Genomic DNA, 12,500 nt, shown 5'->3' on the forward strand with positions numbered 1-12,500 from the left:
CATATATCAGATGATGTCTCCTCTCTGTTTACTATTGATATCGGAAACTCCGTTCTAATTTCAACGTCCTTAAGCAGAGATGGAGATATTATATAAGGATTTACAGACCCCTTAGAATCTTCAAGGTCATACACAGGGGAACGCGGTGCATGAGTAGGTTCGGGTGATAAATTTGCATCAACCGGGGTATATATATACGATGGAGTAGAGTGATTTCTACGTCCCAAGGGAGGGGGCACACCATCTTCAGGGTTCTTCTTCTTCGAATCTTCCCTCTCAGACAATGAGGGGTGAGGATCCAACACCCTTCTCCTCTTCTGAGGAAGCTCACCCTGGCAGTTAATGGGATGAGGATCGCACTCCCTTCTCCTCTTATGAGGAAGTTCAGTCACGCTCTGCCAGTTAATTATATATAGGTCGCTGTTCGATTCAAAGGCTGAAAAGAAATAAACCTACGTCAACTTTTCGTATAAGACAAAAAAATTAAATCAAATCAAATGAACACTCCTACACAGGTCTAAGACATATAACAATATAGATTATTAACATACCTTTATCAACAAGCGACAGCTCAGCAGATCCGCACATATTAAGCAAGCAAGGCTCCTTGTCCATTCCTAGAGCTGAGAAATAAGAAACATCAATTATTAACCCTCGAAACTGAAAATACTTATCGAAAAAAAAACATTACACACAAGTATAACTCATTAAAACATATTTTACCAAGTTACAATAAGCAGAAATAACTTACTTTTGCAAACAATATCACCAATGATTGAGTCCATTTTCAAGGTCAACAGCTGAAGACAGTATGTCAAGCACAAGCTTTGAGAGTTGTCTTTTATAGTTGAAAAAACAGATAATTATAGGGCTCATGTGTTGTCTAGCCAATCCCTCGCCATCAGGTGAGGTGCAGTGGGATGGGGAGGAGAGGGAGGCTGACTGTCTATTTTTTACCCGCAAAATAATTTTTTACACTCTGTTTTGCTTAGAGAGCGATTACAAAATAATCGCTGACAACGAGGCATTGTAAAATTCCTATACAAAAACTTTATAACCTTCTTGTCATTATATCTAAAATCGCTTTTTGAAAAAATACATTGTAAAATGTGGGTAATATGCTCTATCCCACGCAAATTTATGTGATACATTACGAAAATTACATATGCACCGCATGTTAAGCTATCGATGCTTTGCAAATGTTTGCTAATGTTAAGGAAACGCTTTTCGCGATATTGATCGATAAATGCCTGCAACCAGGGAGAATAGATATGCGGCTGTATTCCATAGGAATCAAAGTAGGCAATATTATACTTTCCATTAACAATTAATACGTAATGTCCCATTATTGACGGTTTGTGCCGAGAAGTAAGGATGTTAACTACAAAAAATTCATTATAAGTTTTACGATTTTTTCTAACAGGTAGTTGATCAGCCAAAAAGCATCCCCGTAATACATATTTATTCCTGAGAAATTGTAAACAAATATCCTTTACCTCGTAACAGTTCATTATGCCCGAACGTCTGTAACCACCCTGCGATCGCTATCAACATAAATCACACCTTGTGTATCTCCTACCAAGAATAGAACAATATTTGAATCATGCGACTGTGATAATTCAACGCCGATTCTGAGGCTTCCAGAATTTTCAATGGCTATTGCATCCTGTAATTTCTCCGGTTGTAAATCCATAACAGCAATCATCTTGCCATTAACAAAACCATCTCTATCAAGTGAATGTTGTTTCTCTAACCCTAATGCATTCAATGAATGATAGTACAAGTCTGAACAATAGGTAGGAAAACTCGTGCTTATATTATAAACAGAAATATTATTTACTGTAACAGATAGTTTACTCAAATGATTATGTCCAAAGTGTAGAGGATTCATTGTGTAATCGCCTGCGTAGGACTTCATATCAACCATAAAGAGGGATAACTTTTCGGGAATAGTTGACCCCCACGGCATATCGATAGCGAGTTGAGTTTGATGACTCGCCATTACATATGTTTTATAAAGCGTTTTATTAAATATATAACTGAGAGGTCCATGATATAATGATTTGTTAAGAGCCTCTCTCGCTGAATCTCTAGGCTTGAGTGTAGTTAAATGTAATTTACAAGTGTCTATCTTCACCACCGGATTCAGTTCTGAAGCTTTCGGTGTTGTGTTGATAACAAATTTATCTGTTGCAAATTCGAGCCGTATTCTCATAGATACATTATCCAAAAGATACATATCCATTGTTGCTACATCCAACAATAACGGTGCCATGAAATGAAATCCACGAGCCTTTACATCGTTCATTACGTTTTTCTCTTTTGTGCTAGCGTTTGTAAAATAACTGTCTGTATAGTTTCTCGGTATGTCAGATGCGTCATAATAGTACATGTTTCTTCCCAATGTTTCTTTCAGTGACGGAGACATGTTCGTTTCTAAGCGTGCATAGGATGAGAAATCATACAAAGGGTTTTGTTCCACCTGCTGACCGTTAAAATACACAGATACAGATTTGATTAGCGAATGCATAGCAGAGTTACATAACACCGCGTGGTCGTCACTACCTAACAAATTGCCATCCTCTTTCCTCAGGCTGCCTTTAATCTCTAAAACCAGCCTAGACATGTCTATATAACAATTCTGTCCAGATGGCCATCTAAACTCTGCATAATTATCTGTTATAGATCCATTTATTCCCGCATTAAATGGTAGTACATCTACTTCAGACCTTTCCTCAATCCCCGATTCAACCATACGCAATCTATTTGACCGAGGGAACACATCGCTCACCCCGGCAACATAAGATGATAACGGTGTTTTATACTGATTCATGGTTGTCAGCGATGATACTTCCCTAGCTGTTTATTACGTACAGCGGCAAGGCAAGGCTATAACTGACTACGCAAGGGAAAATACATCTTTTTTATAGCTCGAACAACTAGGGCGAATCTTAAGTCTTTTGATGTTCTTTCGTTTTCTATGACCGCCACCTCTCATTGCTCTAGCTGTTGTATTTCTGCATTACCGTCGATATTCACTCATATTATAACATTAATTTTTTACTTTAATCAGTTAAGATTAAATACTCCACAATTAAACGGTATCCTGCTACCACTGACTTTTATAGAGTGTCAGATCTCTTATGCTTAATAGATAGATTATAAAAGGAACAGTGAAAGAATGCTTCCAATATTTATTTACTTACTCTATACTGAGCAAGCCTTTGGTTCTAGATTGTGTCTACTATATGTTTGGGAGATCTGTCTAAGAATTATTCGAGCGACTCACCGAGTTACAGGTTCAGATGCGCCTAGGGTCAGGTCTGTTCACCGAGTGCCTAACTTTTGCGTTCCTGGCTTTCAGCTCTTCTCGGTACTTTTCTTTCATTGGTTATTCTATGTTGTTCATCTCCTTATTTTCTCTTCATTGGTCCTTTTTCACACTATACACGCCCCTTCAACACAGTACTAGGCCAATGAAGTTATTTCTTTAGATGTAGGACACGCCTACCAAAACCACAACACTTCGTTGTTCACTATTTTGCTGAGCCTGGGAAAGACATCTCAGGTCGACCGATAACGGCCAACGAGGCGTGAAATGGGCTGTGGACAAATGGTCAAGTACCCACATGTGATATATGTTTGCGTGGCACTGTGATTTTCCCATGGAAGTGGGGTGTAGACAAATGGTCAAAGTACCCAACATGTGGTATATGTCTGCGTGACACTGTGTTTTACGCGTTATACCACATAGCGCCCAACTGCTTAACAGCTGCTAGTCCTCTTTTTTTCATAGATCTCAAGCTATTTTTTCCTTCCCTCATATCGTCAATAACACCCGAACCAAAATCGAGAATCGCAGGCTTAACAAGTTTAGAAACAAAAGGAATTAACCTTTTGCCTATGTTACCAAGAAAAGACGATAATCCCGCTCCTCTTCGATAATGATCGTAAGTTTTATATATGCTAATATCGCCCTGAGCTCCCCCGCGCAACGGCTTCAGCTGAGTCTGCGGTTGTTCAAACATTGCCATGAACTCCGACGTCGAGGGAGGAACGAATGCTGTTCTAGCATACATGGTAGATATTGAAATTAGCGAACGTTAACTTAAAATATAGATATATTGTCTTGTCTTTAGTTAAGGAGCGAATAGGTCTGAACGGTGTTTCGCTACAAAATAAGCAAATATATGCATGCTCGGTGTTTATATACAATAAGATTTAACGAGGTCTAATGTGCAGTATAAGCGTAAGAGTGTGGTTATCTTCAAAGACCACTGGATAACCGTTCTGATCGGTAATGCGCACACCTATACTATTTATATTCTTCTTTAAGAGCTGTTTATAAAGTGTAGGTGTAGATCACTTCGTACTCGAATCTTTCAAGGCAAAAGCATCCAAAATATTAACCTGTTGTTCAGCAAATCGACAGGGTGCTACAATATCTGAAAATATATAGATATAATCAACCCCTCCATCATTTCTCGGTGGTCTCATGCTTACATTATTTTGCACAAGCAACCATTCTTCTTGAGCAGTCCTTCCTGCATTAGAAACATAAAAAGTATAGGTTTTCCTTTCGTCAAACCCTAGTATATGAGCCATGCGGCGAGAGAAACGAATGCCAATCTCATGATAACATCGTTCATCTGAGCTCGCTCCTGAATCGCTAAATATTGTTTCAACACGAATTCGGTCTGAATCCCAATCATATGTAAACAACTTTCCCTTAGGAATATGTTTTTTAACTGCATTCCTTCCGAGCACCACCTCAAATTGATTTATAATATCATCGTTTATCAGATCTATCATTAAATGTGCACTCTTCGTTCTCCCTAGCATATTAAATTTGGGAACATATTTGAATATATTATGCTGGAGTGTATTTAGATTTTGATTACACACGTTAACGACGTTTTCAAATACACCGCTTTGAAGCGCGTGCGAACCTTTAGCAGGTATGTTGAGAAACTGTATAGCAAAATTATCATCGTCTGCTAAAATGCTATAATAATTTTTAGGGTACAAAAAATTGACTAAAGCCACCTCATAATCCAAGGAAGAATCCAACATTAATGGTGGAATAATATTTTCGAAAGCATGGGAGGTATTTTGGGGAAAGACCTCCTTAGAAGCATTGCTTGTAATGTATATGTATTGATTATCAGTTTCCATGACTGAGAGCTTCACTGCTAATTCGACATTTTTATAAGGAAGTTAAAGATGATAATAAAATAAAGGGATTACAAAAAATAGTTTTATTGATAAAAATACACAGAATATATCATACTAATACACAATGGGATATATGTCATTCATTATCTTCCGACATTCTTATTCGCTTCATCGCTCTTTCATTTTCAGGTGACCAAAGTTCATTATCTCCGCTGTAGCACACTCGGTTCACGCCCTCCTCATTTCCAGGCGACCATCGTCCACTACTAATTCCATAATTATCGCGCTGCTTTCGCTGCCCATTTTCACCGTCAGGTCTCAGCGGAGGCTTTTGATTCATTAAGATTGTACGTATTTTCAAAGACATACACCGCACGGCAAAGCTTTGTATGAGAGAAACATATTCTTGACACCAGCTGCCACCTTCATTTTCAACAGGGAATATAATCTCTCGAATATTCAGCTCTTCAAGCCTGTTAAACAAAACATTGAGACACACACTCATATTTTTCAAGCGATCATCAAGCGTATCACCGGCCAGTCCGGCAACATAATGTTTGTCCTTGCTTGTCTTTAACTGTCTTATGGCAATATCGTTATATTGTAGAGCTTTGCCCAAGCCAAAATGAGCCACAAGGTAAATTACAGCAGGTCCCCGCTCACCCTGTTTCACACTAATTATTCCGGTCGCTGTTCGGTCAGGTGTAATTGCTCTGGCGGTGTTGTACAAACGCCTTCTCGTTCTATAAAAATCTGCATGTGCATATTCTCTCTCCAATACACCGGAGGTTGCATAAGCAGTCTTTCCACAGGCGTTGGCGATGGCACAAACAGCTGTATCTCTATTCAACTTAGAATGAAGAATGTTACCCTCTTTTAAAACAAGAGGATACAGATGATTTAGCCGCGAGTTTTCGGGAGACGACGGTGATAACTTTCTTTCCTCTTCTCCCTCCATTTTAGCGAATTGTAGCTGACGTCTAACACTTGAGTTCGCGTCCGTAGATGTTTCTTGCGCCATCGTTGCTGTATATTCGAGGCAGAGGTATATTACCTAATGTCTTCATTTGTTTCCTCCGCCTCTCTTTATACCCGAGTTGGGTCATGTCAATTATCTGTCTCCGCCCACATACCCGACGTACCTCAAGTGCGAGGTAATTATCTGCTGCCTGCCGATACATCATATTCGAGATCATTACTTTCGTAGCTTTGCAGTTAATCGATATCCCATTTCAAAACCGATCGATTGTTGGTTGTAAATACAAGCATGTTTTCGATATTTTTCAATTGCACGTATATCCTAAACTTCCCCCCCCCTCCTCTCATGAACGTGCATAACAACCACGCCCCCCCCCTCCCCCTCCCCCTCCTATAGCATACGTGTTATAACAGGTAAAAGGTGAATTACCTTTGAGAGAGTGGGATATTTGGTCAAATATACGAGGACGGATCTCCTCACCTCATGAACGTGCATAACACCCCCTCACCCCTTCACCTCCGTCTCTGACCGTCTCCCCATCCCCCTCTCTCCCCCCTCCCTCCAGCCTTAACACCGGGACAGATATCCTCAACCCTCCTCCCCCCTCCATGGGTACCCTACAGAGGTCAAAACAATCACGCCCCCTCACCCCTTCACCACCGTCTCTGACCCCTCCCTCTGGACACAAGCGGTAATGACTTAATTACCATAGAAAGCGCGAGACTTAGTTATTAACCTAGTTAATGATGTTATTAATTAAGGTAAGGTTCACAACAGCCAATTATCTGCTCACCTGAGACGCCAGGAGTGTGAGGGTTAGGAAAAAACACATATTTTCATTATATTTTTATTAAATTTTCCTTTAAATTTGGTTGATCCTGATTCATAATCTTACTCATCACTAGTAAGATCTATTATGCATATATCAGATGATGTCTCCTCTCTGTTTACTATTGATATCGGAAACTCCGTTCTAATTTCAACGTCCTTAAGCAGAGATGGAGATATTATATAAGGATTTACAGACCCCTTAGAATCTTCAAGGTCATACACAGGGGAACGCGGTGCATGAGTAGGTTCGGGTGATAAATTTGCATCAACCGGGGTATATATATACGATGGAGTAGAATGATTTCTACGTCCCAAGGGAGGGGGCACACCATCTTCAGGGTTCTTCTTCTTCGAATCTTCCCTCTCAGACAATGAGGGGTGAGGATCCAACACCCTTCTCCTCTTCTGAGGAAGCTCACCCTGGCAGTTAATGGGATGAGGATCGCACTCCCTTCTCCTCTTCTGAGGAAGTTCAGTCACGCTCTGCCAGTTAATTATATATAGGTCGCTGTTCGATTCAAAGGCTGAAAAGAAATAAACCTACGTCAACTTTTCGTATAAGACAAAAAAATTAAATCAAATCAAATGAACACTCCTACACAGGTCTAAGACATAGATATGCGGCTGTATTCCATAGGAATCAAAGTAGGCAATATTATACTTTCCATTAACAATTAATACGTAATGTCCCATTATTGACGGTTTGTGCCGAGAAGTAAGGATGTTAACTACAAAAAATTCATTATAAGTTTTACGATTTTTTCTAACAGGTAGTTGATCAGCCAAAAAGCATCCCCGTAATACATATTTATTCCTGAGAAATTGTAAACAAATATCCTTTACCTCGTAACAGTTCATTATGCCCGAACGTCTGTAACCACCCTGCGATCGCTATCAACATAAATCACACCTTGTGTATCTCCTACCAAGAATAGAACAATATTTGAATCATGCGACTGTGATAATTCAACGCCGATTCTGAGGCTTCCAGAATTTTCAATGGCTATTGCATCCTGTAATTTCTCCGGTTGTAAATCCATAACAGCAATCATCTTGCCATTAACAAAACCATCTCTATCAAGGGAATGTTGTTTCTCTAACCCTAATGCATTCAATGAATGATAGTACAAGTCTGAACAATAGGTAAGAAAACTCGTGCTTATATTATAAACAGAAATATTATTTACTGTAACAGATAGTTTACTCAAATGATTATGTCCAAAGTCAATTATCTGTCTCCGCCCACATACCCGACGTACCTCAAGTGCGAGGTAATTATCTGCTGCCTGCCGATACATCATATTCGAGATCATTACTTTCGTAGCTTTGTAGTTAATCGATATCCCATTTCAAAACCGATCGATTGTTGGTTGTAAATACAAGCATGTTTTCGATATTTTTCAATTGCACGTATTACTTCTTCTTGGGAAACAAGTGTTAAGTCCTCAAGTGCTTCATCAGCTTCCTGCTGATAAATTTGCTCTGACTGGTTGCCGAGCAAAGTTCTATATGTTTCCCATAGGGATACAATAATATCATGTTTAAACTGAGCGCGATAAAATTTTACTATCTCTCTTCGGAGTTCTCCAGTAAGCACTTGAGATGATACATTCTCGCTTGAGTGGCTGGTATTACTGCATTCCGAAGACCTCACACTGTAGAATTCGTCGTTTTCACTCATATTTGTGCTTTCCAATGCTTCTAACCGTCAAAAATGGTCTAATAGATCGAAAGAATCGCCGGATTTATATAGTCTATATGAGTATTAATAAGGGTTCCAACGGATCTTTTCATTTGTAGGCATAAAGGTGGGTATGGCTTTTCTTTTCACGTAATTTAGGTCTTTCGATCTCGCACCTGCTTTGCGCATACCTTCCGAGAGAAACCGTTTTGCCGCAGGGTTGCGCACGTATTCGAGAGGTATTGGAGCAAAATTAGGTAACACCTTTAATAATCCTTTTTCTTTAGGTGAAAACGAGGACGACGGTGATGACGTCATGTACTTGATTGCATCAAGTATATTCAGCCCAGAGAAAGGCGACTGTATCTGCCCTAGATTATCCCATCTTATTAAAGACTGCTGTCGGTAATGTTCTAGAACAGATTTTGCATAATCCTGCTGCGAAGTTTAAAAAAAAATACCAATCAAGTGCTCAAGCGAGGGATTTACAGATAAACTGTGATCGCTATTTAAAGGCGTTTTCCTAAGTTTTTGTAAAACCACAGAGGGAAGAGGTATTGTCATCGTCTCATTAATTATATCGCGTTGCGCTTTCTTTTTCCTCAAGGAACTCGTATAAGAACGCGAAATTCCCTTTCTTACACAAACGCGGGTATTCCTAGGGCATTTTCCTCGTTCCTCACCGCCCGCGCAAGCGCTGCGCCCGCCAACGCGGCATCCACCGCCCCCGCCGCCGCCGCCGCCGCCGCCGCCCGCGGGCCTTCCTGTCTTTTTGATCGATGTATTCCTTATTGACGGGGGTTCTACTGTCTTCCCCCCATCATCATCATCGCTGTTGTGGGCGTGTGATCTCGGTATTAAATGGCGGTCGACCGTGAATTTTGGAACGAGACACTACTCTTTCATTTTCTCTAATTAGATGAGAGAGGCGAACGCGTTTACAGCAAGAGGGAGCAGAACGGAGAGAATATTACCTCCAACGCGAGATGAAAGGATTTTCTTCTTTTTTTTGAGAGAAGTTTTTTTTAGCGTTACCGATTTAATTGCCTCGCGGTATCGCTTTAATTTCTTGATGATGTTTCTATCTGTTGTTAAATTTTTCTTCAAAAAATTTGAAAACACTTCAGCAATACAGTTGATTTTCTCTTTATCTAGTTGTAATATAAAATCAGAGCGATGTTTTGGCTTTAGCGAACAAATTAGCGTCAACACATCTACATAGCGCTGTGTAAGGGATTGTTTTGTCATGGTCTATGTTTGCATGTCATCAGCTGTTATATATGAATTGAACTTGTCTGGATACCCTATCCAGTGAACAAGATATTCTTTCTTCTTCTTAGAGGATATGATCTTGTACGGATAAAAAGTTGGTATAACCGCAGGAACAAGTTCCTCGCGGTAAAATAAACCTTGTATTTCTTCACCGTTCTGATCTTCGAGATAATAGCCGACTACGTTTTGACGTCGATCAATCCGTTTGATTTTGAAAATCTCCTCAGTGTTTTGTATTTCGTAACCCTTGCGAAACGTGTCACTGCGGGAACGCGCAGCGATGCGTACAGTATCCCCTGTCTTTAGATTCTGATTGATAAGGGTGGATCTTCTTTTTTTTATAGTCCCATCTAAGGAAGGAGCATACATCTGACGAAACAGGCGCTGCCACTGCGCTGGTGTATAATGTCTGTGCACCTGCAAGGGGGTAGCACCTTTCAAACCCGCATGAGCGCGAGCGTTATATGCTGATACAATATCCGATAGAACATCAATGTACTTCAGTGTATTTTTTAAGGTCAGATATTTATAGATGCGCTCCTTTAAGGTTCTAACGTGTCTCTCTGCAATGCTTGCCTTTATTTCTTTCGAGTGAGTTGTGTACCACTGCATATTTCGTTTGCGCAGTAATGTGTCTACTGTATTATTCACAAATTCCCTGCCGGCATCGGTGAATAGATGAGATAAACCTTTAGCATCTTCGGTATCCAACACCGATTGCAGAGCCTGTGCTACCTCTGTCTTGCTTTTATTTTTTAACGGTCGTACTTGCATGTAACGGCTAAATACGTCTACACATACCAGCAAATAGGATGTTTTATTGTTTTGTCTTGCTAGGTTTCGCATGTCTGCCAGATCGCATGTTAAGATTTTGCGAGGTCTTGTGGCCATGGTTTGACGGCGCGAGATTTTTTTACGAGTATGTTTGTGAAGGGTAAATGTTCGTTGTGATGCTAAAACCTTTTCCACATCTGATCGTGTAATGTTCTTTCCCAGAGCCGTTCTACCAGCATCTAAAAGTGACTGTATACTTCCCAATCCATAGGGTTTTTTGTAATCCTCATACAAGTCCTTTAGAACTTGCATTGTGTTGTTGTTGATCACCATTGGTAAACAATCTGATATGGAAAGTATTCACAAAGGATGTTACTGCGAAACTGAAGTTTTTCAGGAGTATCACACCCAAGATCTATGAGTAAATAGTTTCGTGGCTTTGCAAAGACAACCCTTTTATACAACTCTAAAAACCGCTTGGCTTCGCTCTTGCCATATATCTGTCTACCTAAACATTCGATCTGTCCCATGTCTCTCTGTTTTAACAAGATGAAATGAGATGTGTTTAGTGATATGTTGCGACTATGTTTTCCATTCATAAATACATTTTGAACAAGGAGTATAACCGATATGTTTCCGTGACGTCCCTTTGTAAATGCATTGCTCACTATGTCATTGCTGGCCGCTTCTATAAAACAATCGTCCAGTATATATAAAATGCGGTCACTCGGATTCGTCTTGTGTTCGATGGGATCTATAATGTCTTTACTAACAACAAGCTTGCCTGCAAGTGCGGGTTCTTTTTCTAGAGGATGTGATTCACTTCCACATATAATTATATTATCAAATTGTTCATGATAATGTACAACTATTTTGGAAGTGAGGTATGTCTTTCCGGAATTGGTAACACCTGCAATTATTATTCTTGCCGGGTGAGCAAAGAGGTTCAGTAAATCACCTCCAAAGCAAGGGTATGGAGCAGTTAGGTGTGACATGGCGAAAGGTGGAAATGAAAGTGAAGTATATCTTTCAGGATGTTCCTCTTTTATTAGTAGTTATGCAATATTAGAAAATAATACATTATTTACATATAAAATATACAATCAAATATACATTTTTTACATGAATTTCAACATCGCTGTCGCTGTCGCTTGCTTCCTCCAGAATAAAGGGATTTCCCGCATGTGTCTTCCTGCGTTTGCGAGGTGGTTGTTTTTTATTCTGGAACCGTGTTGTTGTTGTTTTTTGTTTATTATCCCCTCTTTGGTGGTTGCGGTGGCATTCTCAGAGGACGGGAAATGACTATGTACGAGATATGCTCGTTTTCTCCACAGCTGATTAGACCTTCTCACCCTCTTCTTCTTCTTCTTCTTCTTCTTCTTCTTCTTCTTCTTCTTCTTCTTCTTCTTCTTCTTCTTCTTCTTCTTCTTCTTCTCCTCCTCCTCCTTCTCCTCCTCCTCCTCCTCCTCCTCCTCCTCGGGGTCTACATCAGGTACATAATCCCCCAATATCCCATCCTCTTCCTCCTCTTCACTGTATATATATAAATATATATGTATATATATGTACATCATTAATATATTGCATATATTTGTATATATATCTACATGTATACACACACACGGATATACACATATACTTATATTTTTATTTATATATAAGAATATATATATATTTATATATATATATACATACATATATATATATATATATATATATATATATATATATATATATATATATATGTGTGTGTGTGTGTGTATGTGTGTGTGTATTGAAATATATGAA

The 12,500-nt window shown here is 39.5% G+C and overlaps 3 protein-coding genes across 3 annotated transcripts in view; 1 reads left to right on the forward strand and 2 right to left on the reverse strand.

Annotated features, from left to right (window-relative positions):
* LOC147466905 (uncharacterized) overlaps positions 1 to 12,500 on the forward strand; it is a 31,664-nt gene that overhangs the window by 17,360 nt on the left and 1,804 nt on the right. The window lies entirely within an intron of this gene.
* On the reverse strand, positions 1,511 to 4,605 carry LOC147466906 (uncharacterized). The gene is made up of 3 exons (XM_086533870.1): positions 4,504 to 4,605; positions 4,227 to 4,338; positions 1,511 to 2,859 (listed from the first exon to the last, which is right to left on the reverse strand). Exons 1-3 carry the CDS (start codon positions 4,603 to 4,605, stop codon positions 1,511 to 1,513), a joined length of 1,563 nt encoding a protein of 520 aa, XP_086389996.1.
* LOC147466907 (uncharacterized) lies at positions 4,716 to 7,594 on the reverse strand. Its single transcript, XM_086533773.1, has one exon. The coding sequence runs from the start codon at positions 6,194 to 6,196 to the stop codon at positions 5,312 to 5,314; it is 885 nt and encodes a 294-aa protein (XP_086389899.1). The 5' UTR covers positions 6,197 to 7,594; the 3' UTR covers positions 4,716 to 5,311.

This window comes from Penaeus japonicus, unplaced genomic scaffold (assembly GCF_977035675.1).
Source record: "Penaeus japonicus unplaced genomic scaffold, GWHDUDI00000001_assembly GWHDUDI00000040, whole genome shotgun sequence".
NCBI classification, from domain to species: Eukaryota; Metazoa; Arthropoda; class Malacostraca; order Decapoda; family Penaeidae; genus Penaeus; species Penaeus japonicus.